General features: G+C 39.1%; 1 protein-coding gene across 1 annotated transcript in view; it reads left to right on the top strand.

Moving 5' to 3' along the window:
• The window catches only part of LOC102174745 (fibrous sheath-interacting protein 1), a 54940-nt gene continuing 33005 nt past the window's right edge, over positions 88–22022 (top strand). The window contains exons 1-2 of the mRNA XM_018053766.1: positions 88–277; positions 1560–1653. Of these exons, the coding sequence (XP_017909255.1) occupies positions 176–277; positions 1560–1653 (196 nt within the window). The 5' untranslated portion in view covers positions 88–175. The remainder of the gene's footprint in view (positions 278–1559; positions 1654–22022) is intronic.

The raw sequence follows: 22022 nt of genomic DNA on the forward strand, positions 1-22022 counted from the left end.
GTTATTACACCAACCATAAACATCTGTTGAATGAAAGAACAAATAGTAAAAATAAAACAAGAAAAAAAAGCCTTCTGATTTTAATAAACTTCATGCTCGTTCCTACTTTCAACATAATGCAGATGAATTTGAATTAAAAGAATTAGATTTTCAACTTCAGGATGCTATTCGGAAGATGAAGAGGCTTGACAAGATATTGGTGAAGAGACAATACAGAGAAAAAGAAATTAAGAAGCAAGGTCTAGAAATGAGAATAAAGCTGTGGGAGGAACTTAAGGTAAGAATTGTATAATCTTATGCTGACATGTGAGAAGCAACTTCCTCTAATAAGTAGGAAGAGCATGGCCTCTGGTAGTGTTAGAGTGGTCTTCCTTAATTTATTTTGTGCAGGTAGGGCAGTAGTGTTTACATGTGTGTATGGGGTGAGGGAGCAGTGAGAGAGAGTTTTCTGGAACTGGAGAAGGTGATTTTGCCGGATTCCAGATTTCGGGCACTGCCCTGAGCATCTTCATTCCCCAGACAACAAAATAGGCTTCTCTCACCAGTGGACAGACAGCAAAATAGATTTCTCTCTCCAGTATCTGGCCTGGGTGCCTGGGTTCCTCCATATCTGGAATAGAAAGGAATTTGGTGCCTACGTTCATCAGCTATATATGTCAGCTTTTTCTTCAGCAAGCTTGCAGTTTGGAGATAAGTACACAAAACAAAAAAATCTAACTCCCTGGTTACCATTATTATTTGAGTAAACTTTTGTGACAGACAAGTGAGGAGTTGACTGTTTCACATGCTGGTCAAGATCTCTCTGGGAAGCTGTAAGATGCTTGTGATCTGTGACCATGCTCTATATACTTCTGTTTTAGTGCATTTCTAATGCTTGATTAACTCTCCTTGGCCTTCTTGGACCTTATATTCTCTGTAGTGTTGAGGGGTGGAAGTTGACCAGATGTTGGCACTGACTTGTGTACAGCCGTTGCACTTTTAAGATAAGGAACATTATAACAACAGATGAATTGTTTTTGATAAATTCTTCCTTGATTAGTTGACTAACTTCCAAGGAAATTTCCCAGGCAATGATGTGAATTAACAGTAAAGTAGTTAAGAATACATTTTTACAAGGTTCCCAGGAAGACCAATGGGATGGAAAAGTAAGTATATAAAATGCAGTGCTTTAAGCTAGAGAAATAAATTTTAGCAGGAAAAGTTAGTCTATCACTTACCTCTGTTGAATCTCAAAGCAAATTTTTACTTGCTTGGAAATATGAATTATAACTAGAATTATAATAATACCAATTTTGAAATGTATGAAACTTGCTTATTATTAAACAGAAACTTAAAGCAAGGTAATTATCGTATAGAGATAAACATATTCCAACTCTTAACTGGGAATACTCATTGACAGAATTTTGAGGGAATGGGAAACATGAACAGATTTCCTAATTAAAGGAGTAAAAATGACCTGTATTTATGAACAGAATTGGAAACCATCTTAGAATTAAAAAATATCAATGAATACAGTTGCTTTCTTTCCCCATGTTTAAGCTTTTATTCTCTTTTATTAGTCTGCAAAAAATGGTGAAGTTTTGCAAAGTAATGAGGAGATGGAAAATACAAAAAAGTTTCTAGCTTTGACTGCTGCATCAGAAGAAACTGTTGGTGAGTAAAACTGATTCATCTTTTTTTAAATCTAAGAGTCATAGAATATTTGGGTTAAATAAAATTCCCAATTCAGTTATCTTTTCTTTTTCTTTGTGAGTTTAATTGTTCTTTAGGAGAAACCATCATGTAAGGTAGGACAATATGAAACTATGGTGAATTTGAGTATGTTTCAGAGTCTTCTAGGGTTTGTGTCTGCTCAAAGATGAGGAGACAGGGGAGTGAAAAATCAGGAAGTAGACTAAGCATGTCTTTGCCTTTAATGGCTGAGCCTCTTGGATGTCTCTAGACACCCAGTTTATGCTCACAGTCCCCTAGTTGTGTGAGAACGTCCCGTGAGGTGTCTCACTCAGGCCTCTGCAACCTTTTGTAAAAATCTGTTACTGATTTGTCCTTTTCCTATTCTCTCACAATGCTGCTTTATGAGACCAGCTAGTTAATTCTGTGCATGCGTTTCTACTCCCCTTGTGTGTATGTAGCAGTTGATCCTTGAACATGTGGTGTTTAGGAGCACTGGCTCCCGTGCAGTTGAAAATCCAAGTATAAGTGTATTGTTGGTCTGCTGTCTCTGTGGTTCTACATCCATGAGTCAGTTCAGTCACTCAGTCATGTCCAACTCTTTGCGACCCCATGAACTGCAGCATGCCAGGCCTCCCTGTCCATCACCAACTCCCGGAGTTCAGTCAAACTCATGTCCATTGAGTTGGTGATGCCATCCAATCATTTCATCCTCTGTTGTCCCCTTCTCCTGCCCTCAATCTTTCCCAGCATCAGGGTCTTTTCAAATGAGTCAGCTCTTCGCATCAGGTGGCCAAAGTATTGGAGTTTCAGCTTCAACATCAGTCCTTCCAAAGAACACTGAGGGCTGATCTCTTTTAGAATGGACTGGTTGGATCTCCTTGCAGTCCAAGGGACTCTCAAGAGTCTTCTCCAACACCACAGTTCAAAAGCATCAATTCTTCAGCACTCAGCTTTCTTCACAGTCCAACTCTCACATCCATACATGACCACTGGAAAAACCATAGCCTTGACTAGACAGACCTTTGTTGGCAAAATAATGTCTCTGCTTTTTAATATGCTGTCTAGGTTGGCCTTAACTTTCCTTCCAAGGAGTAAGCGTCTTTTAATTTCATGGCTGCAATCACCATCTGCAGTGATTTTAGAGCCCCCCAAAATAAAGTCAGTCACTGTTTCCACTGTTTCCTCTTCTATTTCCCATGAAGTGATGGGACCAGATGCCATGATCTTCGTTTTCTGAATGTTGAGCTTTAAGCCAACTTTTTCACCCTCCTCTTTCACTTTCATCAAGAGGCTTTTTAGTTCTTCACTTTCTGCCATAAGGGTGGTGTCATCTGCATATCTGAGGTTATTGATATTTCTCCTGGCAATCTTGATTCCAGCTTGTGCTTCTTCCAGCCAGCGTTTCTCATGATGTACTCTGCATAGAAGTTAAATAAGCAGGGTGACAATATACAGCCTTGACGTACTCCTTTTCCTATTTGGAACCAGTCTGTTGTTCCATGTCCAGTTCTGCTTCCTGACCTGCATACAGGTTTCTCAAGAGGCAGGTCAGGTGGTCTGGTATTCCCATCTCTTTCAGAATTTTGTACAGTTTATTGTGATCCACACAGTCAAAGGTTTTGGCATAGTCAATAAAGCAGAAATAGATGTTTTTCTGGAATTCTCTTGCTATTTTGATGATCCAGCGGATGTTGGCAATTTGATTTCTGGTTCATCTGCCTTTTCTAAAACCAGCTTGAACATCTGGAAGTTCACGGTTCATGTATGCTGAAGCCTGGCTTGGAGAATTTTGAGCATTACTTTACTAGCGTGTGAGACGAAGGCAATTGCGTAGTTTGAGCATTCTTTGGGATTGGAATGAAAACTGACCTTTTCCAGTCCTATGGCCACTGCTGAGTTTTCCAAATTTGCTGGCATATTGAATGCAGCACTTTGACAGCATCATCTTTTAGGATTTGAAATAGCTCAACTGGAATTCCATCACCTCCACTAGCTTTGTTCGTAGTGATGCTTCCTAAGGCCTGCTTGACTTCACATTCCAGGATGTCTGGCTCTAGATGAGTGATCACACCATCGTGATTATCTGGGTTGCAAAGATCTTTTTTGTACAGTTCTTCTGTGTATTCTTGCCACCTCTTCTTCATATCTTCTTCTTCTGTTAGGTCCATACCATTTCTGTCCTTTACTGAGCCCATCTTTGCATGAAATGTTCCCTTGTCTAATTTTCTTGAAGAGATCTTTAGTGTTTCCCATTCTGTTGTTTCCCTCTATTTCTTTGCACTGATCACTGAGGAAGGCTTTCTTATCTCTCCTTATCTATTTTTGGAATTTTCAGATGCTTATATCTTTCCTTTTCTCCTTTGCTTTTTCACTTTTCTTCTCTTCACAGCTATTTTTAAGGCCTCCTCAGACAGCCATTTTGCCTTTTTTCTTTTTTTCTTTTTCTTGGGGATGGTCTTGATCCCTGTCTCCTGTACAGTGTTGCGAACCTCCATCCATAGTTCATCAGGCACTCTATCATGTCTAGTCCCTTAAATCTATTTCTCACTTCCACTATATAATCATAAGGGATTTGATTTAGGTCATACCTGAATGTTCTAGTGGTTTCCCTAGTTTCTTCAATTTAAGTCTGTGGATTCAACCAATCAAGGATTGTGTGGTACTGTAGTACACATTTATTGAGAAAAATTTGTGTATAAGTGAACCTGTGCAATTTAAACTTACATTGTTCAGGGATCAACTGTATATTGTGATCTGCCTCCTCTGCTTCCTTCTTTTCTTTTTCTTTTTCTGAAGAAGTACTGTGAATCATATAACTTATTTTAACCTTCTTAGTGATGAATGTTTTAGTGATTGGGAAGAGTTGGTGTGTTTTGGCAGAACACATTTTAAATCCTTTAAGTACATCATCTAAATTGGTCAAATAGTGTTGCTTGGGCATTAGACTGGCTCTGAGTAGGGCTTCCAGAAGTGGGATTGTGGGGTCATGTGTTAGTTCTATTTTTAGTTTTAAAGGAAGCTCCCTATTGTTCCCCATAGTGGCTGCCCCAATTTGCATCCCCACCAACAGTGTAGGAGAGTGCCTTTTTCTCCACACCTTCTCCTGCGTTCATTATTTGTAGACTTTCTGATGATGGCCATTCTGAATGGTGTGAGGTGATACCTCATTATGGTTTTCAATTGCATTTCTCTAGTAATTAGTGATGTAATGGAGCATCTATTCATATGCCTATTGGCCATCTGTATGTCTTTTTCGGAGACATGTCTGTTTAGGTCTTCTGTTAATTTTTTCTTTGGGTTGTTTGGTTTTTTGCTATTGGATTGTATGAGCTGTTTGTACATTTTGGAAATTAAGCCCTTGTTGGTCACATTGTTGGCAAATATGTTCCCCCAGTCTGTAGGTTGTCCTTTCATTTTGTTGATGGTTTCCTTTGATGTTCAGTAGGGAAAGATTGAAGGCAAAAGGAGGAGGGGGCAGCAGAAGATGAGATGGTTAAATAGCATTGCTGACTCGATGGACATGAATATGAGCCAACTCCAGGAGATAGTGGAGAACAGAGGAGCCTGGTGTGCTGCAGTCAGTGGGGTTGCAAAGAATTGGACACGACTTAGCGACTGAACAACAGTGATCAAAATCTGTATTCTAGAATGCAGGAGTTAAATGCTGATTTCTCCACTGAGGCATTTGTAAGAGGCCACACTTGCTGTGCTTGACTCTGGAGCAAGGACTTTAAGTCAGGCCTCTCTGTAAGGGAATCCATGGTAGTAGCCTTTTAACATCAGCCTTTTTGGTCACAGGGTTCACTACTGAGTGAGCTTTTGGCCCTGGAGGGTAAGACGTTTGTTTTCATCTGGCCTTTCTTCACAAATTTGAGCTATCAAATATATTTAATTTTTAAAGCCTATGGAAGGTCTATATGGTTAAGTCAATCCTAAAGGAAACAACCCTGAATATTCATTGGAAGGACTGCTGCTGAAGCTGAAGCTCCAATACTTTGGTCACCTGATGTGAAGACCTGACTCAGACAAGACCCTGATGCTGGGAAAGATTGAAGGCAGGGGGAGAAGGGGATGACAGAAGAAGAGATGGTTGGATGGCATCACAGACTCAATGGACATGAGTTTGAGCAAGCTCCAGGAAATGGTGAGGTACAGGGAGGCCTGGTGTGCTACAGTCCATGTGGTTTGCAGAGAGTCAGACGTGACTGAGCGACTGAACAGCAACAACAACATGGGGTTCACAGTTGTATCTCTGGAGTCACGTCACTACTTTAGACCCTGAGACATTTACATGAATACTGATATTCTAACATGGAATCTTCATAGCCTTCATGAGCTGAAAGCTGGAGTTACTAGAGGCTTAGAAGCTACAGCCAGAGACAGTCATTGCTTTAAATATTATTATTTCAAAGTTTCAGTTTTTAGATTTTGAATTCTTAGTTGATTATCATGTATTGGCAGTGTTTGTTGTGTGCAGAGCAGATAAGATGTAAAAGTAGGGTCAGTATAAAAGGAAATGGGATCAAAGACACTTTTGGGTAAGCCAAGTGTCTATTGTTTTTCATTCTTGCTATTGTCTGTCTGGATTAGTTCACACTTGACCAATTCACCAGAACGAAGAGATGTTATTATTGTATTCCTTGTTCTTCAGATTTAATTAGATGTTTTTGATGACTAGCCTTTTATAGGAGGCGAATTTCTTTTTTTTTTTTACTTTACAATATTGTATTGGTTTTGCCATACATTGACATGAATCTGCCACAGGCGTACACATGTCCCCATCCTGAAACCCACCTCCCACCTCCCTCCCCATCCCTGGTCATCCCAGTGCACCAGCCCCGAGCATCCTGTATCATGCATCGAACCTGGACAGGTGATTCGTTTCACATATACATGATTCAGTGCCATTCTCCCAAATCATCCCACCCTTGCCCTTTCCCACAGAGTCCAGAAGACTGTTCTATACATCTGTGTCTCTTTTGCTGTCTCACATACAGGATTATCATTACCATCATTCTAAATTCCATATATATGAGTTCATATACTGTATTGGTGTTTTTCTTTCTGGCTTACTTCACTCTGTATAATAGGCTCCAGTTTCATCCACCTGATTAGAACTGATTCAAATGTATTCTTTTTAATGGCTGAGTAATATTCCATTGTGTATATGTACCACAGCTTTCTTATCTATTCGTCTGCTGATGGACATCTAGGTTGCTCCCATGTCCTGGCTATTATAAACAGTGCTGCGATGAACATTGGGGTACACGTGTCTCTTTCAGTTCTGATTTCCTTGGTGTGTATGCCCAACAGTGGGATTGCTGGGTCATAAGGCAGTTCTATTTCCAGTTTTTTAAGGAATCTCCACACTGTTCTCCATAGTGGCTGTACTAGTTTGCATTCCCACCAGTAGTGTAAGAGGGTTCCCTTCTCTCCACACCCTCTCCAGCATTTATTGCTTGTAGACTTTTGGATAGCAGCCATTCTGACTGGCGTGAAATGGTACCTCATTGTGGCTTTGATTTGCATTTCTGTGATAATGAGTGATGCTGAGGATCTTTTCATGTGTTTGTTAGCCATCTGTATGTCTTCTTTGGATAAATGTTGGTTTAGTTCTTTGGCCCACTTTTTGATCGGGTCATTTATTTTTCTGGAATTGAGCTGCAGGGGTTGCTTGTATATTTTTGAGATTAATTCTTTGTCAGTTATTTCATTTGCTATTATTTTCTCCCATTCTGAAGGCTGTCTTTTCACCTTGCTTATAGTTTCCTTTGTTGTGCAGAAGCTTTTAATTTTAATTAGGTCCCATTTGTTTATTTTTGCTTTTATTTCCAGTATTCTAGGAGGTGGGTCATAGAGGATCCTGCTGTGATTTATGTCAGAGAGTGTTTTGCCTATGTTCTCCTCTAGGAGTTTAACAGTTTCTGGTCTTATGTTTAGATCTTGAATCCATTTTGAGTTTATTTTTGTGTATGGTGTTAGAGAGTGTTCTAGTTTCATTCTTTTACAAGTGGTTGACCAGTGTTCCCAGCACCACTTGTTAAAGAGATGGTCTTTTCTCCATTGTATATTCTTGCCTCCTTTGTCAAAGATAAGGTGTCCATAGGTGTGTGGATTTATCTCTGGGCTTTCTATTTTGTTGCATTGATCTATATTTCTGTCTTTTTACATCATAGACATGTATTCATTAGTCACACATATCTGATTTTTAAAAATCTTAAAACCCAAAAGAGATGGATTTTAGTATGTGCTAAGTGTCCGACTCTTTGTGACCACATGGACTATAGCCTACCAGGCTCCTCTGTCCATGGAATTCTCCAGGCCAGAATACTGGAGTGGGTTGCCATTCCCTTCTCCGAGGATCTTCCTGACCTGGGGATTGAACCCAGGTCTCTTACATCTCCCGCATTAGCAGTCGAATTCTTTACCACTAGCACCACCTGGGAAACCAGCATTTACTATAGATTATGTTATTAGCCTAATTAAACATTTTGAAACATTTTACATAACATAAATTATTAGCTTATTCCAAAAGAGGTAACTTCTGGAATCTTCAGTTTATGAAATGTATTATTAGCACATGTGAAAGAAATGAACAGAAAAGCAAGAGTCTGATTTGACTGCATGACACTAATTTTGACAGTCTCATATTTCTACTATTACAACATAGCCTCATATGATGAAATGGCGTGACACTGCTTATATCTGTTCCATCCTGAGGGTAGTTTCTTTCCCAGATAATTCTCTGAACTTCAACTATCCCCTCTTAATTAAAAATGTAAAAAATTGAAAACTTTAGCAATTATTTTGATCAGACCAATAATAGCCATAAAATTTAAAGTAAAGTGTTCCTGTAAAGCTTATTATGAAAACAAGAAACCTTTTGCTCTGTTTTCCTCCACGGTCATCTTTTTCTTTGTTACAAGGGAAAGCTCAACCCCTTGTAAACTGTCCAGTAGGTGGCGGCATCTAGTTAAAATAGTGCTTTAAGAGTACCTCTTGAAGAATTTAGAGCCAGGCTTATTTAGACTTGAACTTTAAACACACATTTACAATTATCCAGACCTACTATTTACCATTCTTTTAATTTTTCCCCTTTAAACTAAAGGAAAAATCTTAGAATGAGTATTCTTTATTTTCCCAGGTTATTTCCTTTACTTCTTACTTAAGAGTAATTCAAAGGACTTCAGGCTAGTGGCAGAATGGCAATTTCCAACCTGTTTTCCAGCCCCCCAAACATAAAATGCATTGTAGTCCCTTTCTAACATCACAAATAACCAACAGTAAAAAGAAAAGTTACTTGTGTATTTTTTATAGGTGCTAAACACAAATGAGGACTTGGCTCTAACAGATAAAGGCCACATTAAATTAATTTTTTAAAACCATATTTTAGCTTTATAAATGAGATAATAACCCACACTGAAGTTTTGAAAGGGACAGTATTGTACTTTCTAGATGTCTCAGAAATATTTTAAAAGTCTGTCTCACCACATTTGTGAAGGATCACTTTAAAGTTTTTCTAGAGAAATATGAAATTACCGAACTAGGAGTTTTCCCTTAGTTTGTAGCATTTATCTGACGGATAGAAATAAAATTCACTACTCTCTGAGACAGATATGTCCAGTGATGGGATTGTGTGTTACCGGTGTTTTGGACAAAGGTTCTTTGCCTCTGTCACATTTGTGACTTGTGTTTCCAGCTCCAAATGTTCAAGTTTGGGTAAGCACAAAACAGTGACATTTTAATCAATTAGGTTTCTCAAAATTTGCAAATACCTCTTTTAAAGTGCTTTTCTGTGAAATTCAGGAAATTGTTGCTTCTACTCTCGGATGTTAAGATGAAATTATTCCAAGAAAATTTGGTATTTTCTTTCTGCTCTGATTTGCAGAGGACTGGGGGAGAAAATCACATACCTGTGCTGACTGGTATAGCTAAGGAGTCTTTTGTTTTTTAACCTCTGCTGGATTCTCAGTATAGCTTAGCAGTTTCTCTTATATTCTCCAGTATGGCTCTTCTGAATTATTACTGTGTGCTTAAGGGTTCCCTTACCCTACTGCTCTCCATCCGGGTGCCCTTTCCCAATAAAATCTCTTGCTTTGTCAGCACATGTGTCTCCTCAGACAATTCATTTCCGAGTGTTAGACAAGAGCCCAGTTTCGGGCCCTGGAAGGGGTCCCCCTTCCTACAACAAATGGCGACTCTGGCGAGACTCTTCTTCGCTGAGACTGACATCCTGACCGCTCGGGGTACTCAGGAGCCAGCTTGCCTGCCAATGGACCAGACCCAGTGGCCGCAACTGGGTCCCTTTTGTCCCTGGTCTCCTCCTGACTCGGACGGCTGGCCAGAGTGCCCCGACCGGTAAGGAACAAGAGACTTTATTGACCTCTCTCCCCTTGCCTCTCTCTTTCCTCTTCTTAACCCTTCCTATCCTTCCCTGTTTTTCTAGTCCCCCGGTCCTGGATGCAGGAATCTGGTCAAAGGGCCGTCAGCCTGAGCTGAGGATTGGAGATTGATCACCTCCTCTTGGCAGAGAACTCGAATTCTGGTTCTGCTCTAGTCTGATTTGTGGTAGGTCCGAGTTCCAGTCCTCCCTTCTCTGGAGGCCCAGGGAAAAGTCCCATAACGCCTGGGTATCTGTAGGTGGCAGGAGACGTCTGTAAGGCCACCCCTTTCGCCCTGCCTCTCCCACCTCCTCCCCCTTTTTCCTCCCTCCTGGCTTCCTTTCCTCTCTTGAAATCTTTGATGTTAGTACTTGGATTCCTGTATTTAAGGGCTTCCCTGGTGGTGCAGAGGTTAAAGCGTCTGCCTGCAACGTGGGAGACTTGGGTTCGATCCCTAGGTTGGAAGATCCCCTGGAGAAGGAAATGGCAACCCACGCCAGTATTCTTGCCTGGAGAATCCCATGGACGGAGGAGCTTGGTGGGCTACAGCCCACGGGTCGCAAAGAGTTGGACACGACTTCACTTTCACTTTCACTTTTAACCTCCAGTCCTCTTCTGCAAGTCCTTAGCCCAGGCAGTCTTAGTGTTCAGAGAAAATGGATCAGCTGGGTGGGTCCATTCTTACTTTCTGCCTTTAAAGTGCACTCTGACTGTGCTTCTCCACCCTCTTCCCTCTTCCCTTACATGAGGATGTGTGCTCTTTTTTTCTGAGGCCGAAGTCAGTAATATCCTGTGCCTTTCACTCTGCCCCTGGCTCCTGACCCATCAGTTTTCCTCTCTTACCCCCTTCACGTCTTTCATCTCCTCTGGGTCCTTCCCTTCAGTTAACCACATTTAAATCTTTTGACTGTAAAACAGAATCAAAGAGCCCTCAAATCAACTAAGTGAAAGTCACTCAGTCGTGTCTGACTCTTTGCGACCCCATGGACTATATAGGCCACGGAATTCTCCAGGCCAGAATACGGGAGTGGGTAGCCTTTCCCTTCTCCAGGGGATCTTCCCAACTGAGGGACTGAACCCAAGTCTCCTGCATTGCAAGCGGATTCTTTTACCAGCTGAGCCATGAGGGAAGCCCCAAATCAACTAAACATGCGTATAAAACCAGATCAACTAAACATGTGCAGAAAACCTCCTCTGTTCTTCATGCTGCTCCCAAACAGGTACCCCTCTGTTTCCCTCCTCTCTTAGGGTCAGATTTCTTGAGCGAATAGTCTACACCTACTGGTGCTCCCTGGTCAACTTCCATTTACTTCGCAACTGTATTTTCTTTTATCACACTACAGAAACTACTTTATCAGTGGTCCTCCTAACTTCTAAATCTAGTGACTTACTCCTGATTTTTATCCTATTTGATATCTCTGTAGCATCTGACACAGTTGACCACTCATCAGATAGCAGCATTTTTACTGGATTCATCATTCCCCGCTGGCTCTCCTCTGCCTCTCCTTACATCCCATTCCTTCTTTTGTATATTTTCTCTATCTTGGCGGATGGTTTCATCGCCCCCCAGTGTCTGTGATGGCTAATTGTATGCGTCAACTTGACTGGATCACAAGATGCCCAGATGTCTGTTTAAACATTATTTCTGGGTGTGTTGGCGAGGGTGTTTCTGGAAGAGACTAGCCTTTGAATTAGTAGACTGAGTGGAGTGTATTACTCTCCAGATTGTGGGTGGTCCTCATCCAGTTGGTTGAAGGCTTGAGTGGAACTAAAATGTAGAGGAAAGGAAGATTTGCCCTCTCTGCCTTACTGTTTGATTTTCTCAGGCCCTCAGTGATAATTATTTTATTTATCCTAATTAGCTTTAGTTGTTTGCTTTGAGTTTTGTTAGTTTATAATCACCTGGAAATAATACAATTTTTTTTTGTCCTTTCAATTATTGTTCCTATTCTGAGAACTTTGTAAAGACTTAGGTGTTGAGATTTATGCAATGTATTTCAATATCTATTTAAATTATTATAAAGTTTTTTTCTTCTTGACAAACTGTTTCAAAATTAATAGGTTTAATTACTAAATTACTCTTGTTACTAGATGAATGAATTTCTTGGTTATGGAGGATTATTCTTTTAATTTAGTACCAGATATGAATGGTTGAATTTATTCAGAATTTTCACAACTATGTTGATAAGTGAGATTAGCTGTGTGTGTGTGTATGTGTATATATGTGGGTGTGCCTGTGTGTATGTATGTCATGGGCTAGCAGGTAGTGGTGGGGTTAGTAGTGGTTGTGTGTATGCTTTTTCAGGCTATGTTAACTTCATAAAATGAATGGAGCTAGCTGTCTATTTATTTCCATGCTTTGAAACAGTTGATATAACATGGGGATTTTCTGTTCCCTAAAATTTGAAAGATTTCACTGGAAAAAACCCATCTGGTTCAAATAATTTCTTGGAGGCAATTCTCCCGACTCTTTTCAGTGTCTTTCTTATTTACTATTGTATTTCAGTTTACCAGTCTTCTGGAGTCAATTTTGGCAATATGTGCATGTCACTGAGATTTTAAAGTTTCCATTAGTGTTTAAAAATGATAATTCTCCTTCTTATTGTGTATATGCCCCATTTCTTACTTCTAATTTTGTTAAGTGTTTGTTTCTCTTTTTAATATAGAGTCTTCATAAAGTTAATTTTTAATTTTAGCAGTTTTGGATTTATAGAAAAAATATGAAGAAAGTACAGGGATTTTCCATATACCCACAACCAGTTTCCCTTTTTATTAAGATTAGTATGGTACCTTTGTTAAAATTAATGAACTGATATTGATACATTCAGTTCAGTTCAGTTCACTCACTCAGTAGTGTCCGACTCTTTGCGACCCCATGAATCGCAGCACGCCAGGCCTCCCTGTCCATCACCAACTCCCGGAGTTCACTCAAACTCACGTCCATCGAGTAAGTGATGCCATCCAGCCATCTCAACCTCTGTCGTCCCCTTCTCCTCCTGCCCCCAATTCCTCCCAGCATCAGAGTGTTTTCCAATGAGTCAACTCTTCGCATGAGGTGGCCAAAGTACTTGAGTTTCAGCTTTAGCATCATTCCTTCCAAAGAACATGCAGGGCTGATCTCCTTCAGAATGGACTGGTTGGATCTCCTTGCAGTCCAAGGGACTCTCAAGAGTCTTCTCCAACACCACAGTTCAAAAGCATCAATTCTTCGGCGCTCAGCTTTCTTCACAGTCCAACTCTCATATCCATACATGACCACTGGAAAAACCATAGCCTTGGCTAGGTGGACCTTTGTTGGCAAAGTAATGTTTCTGCTTTTGAATATGCTATCTAGGTTGGTCATAACTTTCCTTCCAAGGAGTAAGCATCTTTTAATTTCATGGCTGCAATCACCATCTGCAGTGATTTTGGAGCCCAGAAAAATAAAGTCTGACACTGTTTCCACATCTATTTGCCATGAAGTGATGGGACCAGATACCATGATCTTCGTTTTCTGAATGTTGAGCTTTAAGCCAACATTTTCACTCTCCTTTTTTACTTTCATCAGGAGACTTTTTAGTTCCTCTTCACTTTCTGCCATAAGGGTGGTGTCATCTGCATATCTGAGGTTATTGATATTTCTCCTGGCAATCTTGATTCCAGCTTGTACTTCTTCCAGCCCAATGTTTCTCATGATCTACTCTACATATAAGTTAAATAAGCAGGGTGACAATATACAGCCTTGACATACTTCTTTTCCTATTTGGACCCAATCTGTTGTTCCATGTCCAGTTCTAACTGTTGCTTCCTGACCTGCATACAGGTTTCTCAAGAGGCAGGTCAGGTGGTCTGGTATTCCCATCTCTTTCAGAATTTTGTACAGTTTATCATGATCCACACAGTCAAAGGCTTTGGCATAGTCAATAAAGCAGAAATAGATGTTTTTCTGGAACTCTCTTGCTTTTTCAATGATCCAGCGGATGTTGGCAATTTGATCTCTTGGTATTATTAACTAAAGTCTGTACTTTATTCAGATGTTTAGTTTTTACCTAATGTCCTTGTCCTATTCCAAGATCCTCTTCAGGATACCACATTACATTTAGTCCTCATGTCTCCTTAAGCTACTCTGGGCTATGCACTTTCTCAAGCTTTCTTGTTTTTGTCGACCTTGGCAGTTTTGAGGAATACTGCTCAGGTATTTTGTAGCATTTCTAGCAGTTGTGACTTATGTCATGGTTTCACATGATTATATTTGTGTTGTATGTTCTTGGGAGGAAGACCACAGAGTTAAAGTGCCATTTTCATCACATCACATTATATTACCAGTATAACATCACGGCTGATATTAACTTTGGTCACCTGGCTAAAGACGTATTGATATTTGTCAGATTTCTTTAATGTAAAATTTCCCAATATTTCCCCTTTTCCATACTTTCTTCTTTGGAAGAAAGTTACTATGCACATCTCATACCTGAGGAGTGCGGATGTTTCGTGTCACTTCTTTGATGGCAGAGAATTTACATAAATTATAGTGAATTATTCAGTGTGGGAATATAGGTTCATTCTCCCATTCATCTAGTCTCCCTATTTATTTATATCACCATAGACATGGATATTTGTTTTATACTTTGGATTATAATCCAATACCACTTTGTTTTATTGCTCAGATGTTTCCCACCGTTGGCCATTGGGAGCTCGTTCAGTTGACTTTGGGCCCCTTGGTCATATTTCCTCCATTGTGAGTTTTGTTGTTGTTGTGTGCACTCCCTTACTTTCTGCCACTATAAGATGCTTCAGATTCGTCTTCCATATTTCCTGCATAAGTCCTAGAAAATCAGCTGTTTCTCCAAGAAGCCCTGGTTCCTCCTATTGGAGGATGATACTAGAAACCAGATCTGGGTGCTTGATCAATTTGTTGCTATTGGGGAGTTGTTGCTTCTGAGAAAGAAAGTATTTGTGTGTATGCTAACCTGTTATACACATATCTGTAAATATTTCTATATATAACCATCTCTCTCTCTATTAAGCTAAATATAGGTTCATACTGATGTCTCTGGCTTTATTACCACATGGATCATCTTGACTTTTCCTCTTGCTCATGTGTAACCTACATTCCAACAGTGAAAAACCTGGTTCTCACCATTGGCCATCTATTTAGTTAATTGTTCAATTCTACTGTACATGTGTAGTCATATCATAATTTTTGAGGACATAACCTAATCAACTGGAGTAAAAAGCTCACATGCAATTTCTATTGCCTCTAGTCTTGCAGACTGTATTCATTTCCTGTTCACTTAAAATGAGCATTCTTCCCTCCATCCTCTTCAGTGAAATTAATTTGTACATCAGGAACACAGATTTTTTTTTTTAACCAAATTCTGTACTTTGTCCTGGGATTTTATTACATCTAAAATAATCTTTTGATAGTTTGTGTACATTAAGTTTCATTCTCTGTGCTGTGAAGCTACAGGTTTCCAAGAATGCGTAGTGACATGTAATCACTGTTATGGTATCATACAGAATAGGTTTACCACCCTTAAAGATCCCCTGGGTGAATCCCCATTCAACACTCCCATCTTCCACCAAACCCTGGGCACCTGATCTTTTTACTGTCTTTCTAGTTTTACCTTTTTCAAATATTGTAAAGTTGGAACCATTCTGTAAGTAGCCTTTTCAGATTGGGTTCTTTAGTTTAGCAGTATACAGTTAGGATTCATCCATGTCTTTTTGTGATTTGATAGCTAGCTTCTTTTTGTCACTAAGTAACCTTTCATTCCATGGACAATATCACTGTTTTTCTCTTCATCTATTGAATGATATCTTGATGTTGTGTCCGAAAGCTTCTTAAACATTCGTGTGCAGGTTTTTGTGTGGACATAAAACTTCCATTTTGTGGGTTAAATATCTAGGAGCAGGACTGTTAAATCATATGATAAATGTCTAGCTTTGAAAGAAACTGCCTGTCTTCCATATTGACTGTACCATTTTGCATTCCCACCAGCAAAAATGAAAGTTCCTGTTGTTTTGCCTCCTTGCCAGCAAATGGTATTGTCAGGTTTTTGGATTTTATCCATTCTAATAGGTGTTTATTGGTATCTCATTGTTGTTTTAATTTGCATTTATATTTCTGTAATGGCAAACGGTGTTCAGCATCTTTTCAGGTGCTTATTTGCCATATCTATATTTTCTTTAGTGAGTTGTCTGTTTGTTTTCTTACGGTTGAGTTTTCAGAGTTCTTTGTCTATTTTGGATGCAGGTCCTTTATGTGATATGTGTTTTGCAAGTATTTTCTTTCAGCCTGTGGCATGTCTTTTCTGTAGGGCAGAAGTTTTTAATATTAATAAAGTTTAAATTATCAACTTTTACTTTCATGGATCATACTTGTGGTGTTGTTTATAAAAACTCATCACTAAACTGAAATTCACATAGATTTTTATCCTATTTTTATAGTTTTGCATTTTACATTTGGGTTATAGTCCAGTTTTATTTCATTTTTGTGAAAAATGTAAGGTCTGTGTCTGGCTTGTTTTTTTTGTTTTGCATGTGAACATCCAGTTGTTCCAGCACCATTTGTTAAAGAGATTATCCTCTCTCTATTCAGAAGTCTTGCTCTTTTATTAAAGATAAGTTGAAAGGATGACCCTATATGTGAGACAGCAAAAGAGACACAGATGTAACAGTCTTTTGGACTTGTGGGAGAAGGCAAGGGTGGGATAATCTGAGAGAATAGCATTGAAACATGTGTATTATCATATGTGAAACAGATCACCAGTCCAGGTTTGATGCATGAGACAGGGTGCTCAGGGCTGGTGCGCTGGATGACCCAGAGGGATGGGATGGGGAGGGAGGTGGGAAAGGGATTCAGGATGGGGAACACATGTACATCCATGGCTGATTCATGTCAATGTATGGCAAAAACCACTATGATATCATAAAGTAATTAGCCTCCAATTAAAATAAATAAATTAAAAAAATAAAAAGCAGGCATTACTTTGCCAACAAAGGTCTGTCTAGTCAAGGCTATGGTTTTTCCAGTAGTCATATGTGGCTGTGAGAGCTGGACTGTAAAGAAAACTCAGTGCTGAAGAACTGATGTTTTCAAACTGTGTTGTTGGAGAAGACTCTTGAGAGTCTCTTGGACTGCAAAGAGATCCAACCAGTCAATCCTAAAAGAAATCTACTCGGAATAGTCATTGGAAGGACTGACGCTGAGGCTGAAGCTCCAATACTTTGGCCACCTGATGTGAAGAGCCTACTCATTAGAAAAGACCTTGATGCTGGGAAAGATTGAAGGCAGAAGGAGAATGGTACAACAGAGGACGAAATGGTTGGATGGCATCACTGACCAATGGACATGAGTTTACGCAAGCTCCAGGAGTTGGTGATGGACAGGGAAGCCTAGCGTGCTGCAGTCCATGGGGTAGCAAAGAGTCAGGCAAGACTGAGCAACTGAACAACAAATCACAGTTATAGGCTCAGAATAATGCTAGGCTCAGAATAGTTCTCAAGGAGGACTATTAAGCCAGAAAAATCAAGCTCCATTTATCTGTATGACTCTGGGTAAATTACTCTGCCTCTCTGAGCCTGATTTACCTCATCTGCAAGTGGAAGTAATACTACTGTGTGTTGTGGTAATGCTATGAATGTTCAGCGAAATGATGGGTGTAAATGAGACATTCACTAAATAAATAAATAAAGATAAGTTGAGTATCTTTTTCTGGGTCTGTTTCTCAACCCTCTGTTCTGTTGCAGTGGTCTTTGTGGCTGTTCTTTTTCCAGTACCATGTTACTTTGATAGCAGTGAGTGTTTTCTGTTTTTAAAATTATACTTGAGGGTTTGTCTTTTTATACTTCTGTAAATCAATTTTGAATTTCTTTGTTAATTCTAGCAATTACTTGATTATTTCTTTTCTTGAACTTGTTTTGTTGTTTTCAGTTAAATTAGTTTCTTCATTTAAATTAGTTAAGTTCTTTTTATTTTCTCTTAAAATCTGTGTCTACTAGGGCTGCCATTAAAAAAACCACAGACTGAGTGGCTTAAAGAGCAGAAGTTTATTTTCTTACAGTTTTGGAGACTATACGTTTAAGATCAAGGTACTGGAAAATTCATTTTGGGTGAGCTCTCTTCCTGGCTTACAGACGGCTACCTTCTCACTGCGTCCTCACATGGCCTTTTCTCTAGGCCCAGGGGTAGAAGAGGTTGGGGGTGAAGATACCTCTGGTGCCTCTTCCTCTTCTTGTAAGGACACTGGTTCTACTGGATTAGAACCCTACCTAATAATCTCATTTAACTTTAATTATCTCCTTAAAGTACAGCCGCGTTAGGGGTTAGGGCTTCAATATGAATTTGGGGGGCATACAGTTCAGTCCATAACAATGTGATAAAGGCATCATTGGTATGAATTTGTTTCTAAATAAAGACTTAGCTCTATACTGCATTCTTTCTTACGTGTTGTTATCATTATTCTCTACATGTTGTTACTGTACTCTTATTTCCTCATTGACCTTATAGTTAATTAGAAAATGGTGCTTTTCCTTTGTTCTCCAGAATCTTTTATAAGCCGTCTGCTTTAAAAGCCAATATAGAAATCTGTAATACTGTGGGCATTTTTTTGATATTTTGAGTTTATTGAACTTTTCTCTGTAGTCTAATGGGGGTGGTTCTTAATTGCATGGGACATTTGGATATGTGCATTAAAAAAATATTTGTTTTTATTTATTTGACTGTGCCAAGTCTTAGTTGCAGCATGTGGGATCCAGCTCCCCGACTGGGGACTGAACCCAGGCCCCCTGCATTGGGGGCATGCAGCCCCAGCCCATGGGCCACCAGGGAAGTCCCTGGCTGTGTGCATTTTTGGCTGGTGTCATGATGTGTGCTGGGAAGGGGTCTGTTTCTAACTCTTAGGGGAAAGCAAGCACTCCTGGTTCTCGTCCATGCTCCAGGCCAGCCATGCAATTGTATGTCATATGTTTCTGTGTGTGTATTAGGAGCAGGGGAGTGAGTGAAAAAGAGACAGGGAGAAAGAAAGGGTGAATATATCATGCCCTGTCTCCCTCAAAACATGCCACACTGCCATCGGTGCTTTGGAGCCTCAGGAGTATGTGTGGAACACTGTGAGCGGAGTCTCCTAGAATTCCAGGTGTTCAGTGAGGCAGAGCCCCCTGTGCTCTGGTTTCCCCATTTTCTTTGATTATCTCAATCTAACTCCAGGATTTCACCTCCAAAAGGGTGAGTTCCAGGGAGCAGTCTCACTTGTGAGTCACCTGTGTCTACTCTAAACTCATGCCAGTGATGTTCTTCCAGGTCTTTCCCGTTGTCTGGGATGGGCTTTCTTCCCTAGGTGACAGGAAGCAACTTAAATCAACCCTTCAATCTTCCTCTTTCAAGACTCATATTAAAAATTGTGCTCAAAACTTTTGAAAATTGTAAAACACTATAGAATTTAATGAATCTTTCATTCAATAAAAAAATTAATAAAAAAATTGTGCTCAGCCCTTGATCTCTGAAGGGAGATTTCTTTTTTCCCTTTAGCTAAATGTTTGTAGTGAGGACATTTGAAAAACTGCCTATTAACTTTTAATTTTGATATAATTTCAGACTGAAAGTCTCAAAAGTTTGAAGAGTTCACAAATACCCTTGACTCAGATTTTCCATGTACTAGCATCTTACCACATCTTCTGTCGTCTTCTCTACAGACGGACACACACGCACACAAATCAGGAAATTAGTATTGATACAATACTATGATCCATCAAGACTTTATTCATGGTTCACCAGTTATCCCACTTAAATCCTTTCTACCAAAAAAAAAAAAATTCAAGCTCTTTCATTGCATTTAATTGTTATGTCTCTTTAGTCATTCTTTGTATTTTATGACATTGGCATCTTTGAAGACTATAGGTCTGTTATTTTGTTGACAGTTGCTCAGTTTGGGTTTGTTTATGTTTCCACATATTGGGTTCAGGTTATGTATTTTTGGCAGAAATCCCATAGAAGTGGTACTGTATTCTCAATGAATCATAACAGGAAGTGTGTGATGTCGATTGTTCCATTGCTGGTGATGTTAACTTTATTTGCTTAAGCTGGTGTCTACTAGATTTCTCCACTGTAAAGTTACTATTTTTCTTTTTGCACTGGATAAATTATCTTGTGGGAGGATATTTTGGGGCTGTTATCTTGTTATTCATTAATTTCTACTTGAATCAGTTATTATTATGGTGTTTGTCAAATCATTATTTTCTAATCCCATCATTTTTTCTACATGAATTAGAATTTTTGGTTTGCTTTTTACTATAAGGAAGAGCTTTCTAATGAAGGACTTTTGTAATTTAGAAAATGTTTTTTTCCTCTCAAGAAGTTGAGTTTCTGCAGTTGAATGTCTTTTACAACTGTTGTCTTTTAAACTCAAGGCTAAACTATGAGACCTTTGTGTTAGGGCTGTACCCTAGCTGTACCCATTCTGTCTGAGGCAATGATATCCTGAGACTATGCATGAAGAGCCATAGGGTCACTTAAATGATTTCAGCTAAGAAGAACTCCTTGGTTTAAAACCTTCAGTGTCACCTTGCTATAATAGTTTTTTGTTTGGCAGGTTTTCATATTTTTAAGTCTCTATAGGTACTTTAGAATAAAATTAAGTGAAACTGCTATTAAAGAGGAATTATGTGATCAAAAATATACTACCGTTTTGGGTATATGATGCAACTTAAACCAATAACAGAATGTTGCCAAATTGCTGACTTGCTGTATGCTTCAATGAATGTTTAAGAGCCCTAATAACAATGGTTGCAAAAAAATTAAAGTTTGAAAAGAACTTCAAAACTTTTCGCCTGCTAAGTAGCTTACCTGTCTTCTTGTAAGGCTTATACCACTAATTTGCTAGATAAACTCATCAAACACTGGACAAGGATTATGGTTGCACTGTTAATCCTGGTGGTGCGACACTACATTATTATGAATTCCAAATTAGGGAATTTGAACTGATGAATTTGTTTTTACTATCAGAAGTTGTATGTTTTGAATTTGTTGGTATTTGTGTCATGGTGAATATATCTTGCCCATATCATCTCCAAGCAGGTGCTCAAATCAGGTTTGTTTCAGAGGTAGGTGGTGAATCCTCTAATATCTTAAAGATATGTCATGTTTTCTAAAGCAAAAACATTTCTGTGCCACAGCCTGGCAGATGCTTTCATGTTAAGGCAAAGTGATATTTATTTATGTTAGCTGTTTCTTATAAATATATGGTGTCTAAATTAGCTTAATAGAACATAAGACAAATTAAATTAAACAAAAAGGGTTAAACACAGTTTCTTAATTTTTTATGTGTAGTATCCCAAGAGAATCCAAAAAAGAAAGCTAACTGCCAAGTATCTCTCCAGTTTTCCCTCAAACACATTCTGTTATTTTAATGACGGATCATATATCTGAAATCTCACCTTGTGGATCTAAAATAAGGACTAGAAACACAAAGTTATTCAATGTGTATATTCTCTGTTTTAAGAATGTTAGAATTTGGGTATATTATATCCAGGTAATTAATGTGGTATTTTAGCACACCCTGGTGCATACTTCTTGCACAGAAGTTCTAGGGAAACTGTTCACTGGCTTTGATTTCTCGCTTTCAATGGCTCATGTGTACAAAGATGATTATCATTTCTATCTGAAAGTGACATTGTCTTAAGAAACGTGTAGAGGAAATTGAGGAATATTGCAGAGAACATTATTAGATCTTATCTGTTTTTTAAAACAACTGTCCACATAAACGATTCCTTATTTATTTTGTATGTATTGAACAAATGATTTTTAAAAAATTCATATATTTTTAATTGAAAGGTAATTGCTTTACAATATTACGTTGGTTTCTGCCATATAATAGCATGAACCAGCCATAGGTTCCCTTCCTCTTGAACCTCCGTCTGACCTCCCACCCCATCCCACTCCTCTAGGTTGTTACAGAGCCCCAGTTTGAGTTCCCTGAGTCATACAGG

The sequence above is a fragment of the Capra hircus genome, chromosome 10 (assembly GCF_001704415.2).
Source record: "Capra hircus breed San Clemente chromosome 10, ASM170441v1, whole genome shotgun sequence".
NCBI classification, from domain to species: Eukaryota; Metazoa; Chordata; class Mammalia; order Artiodactyla; family Bovidae; genus Capra; species Capra hircus.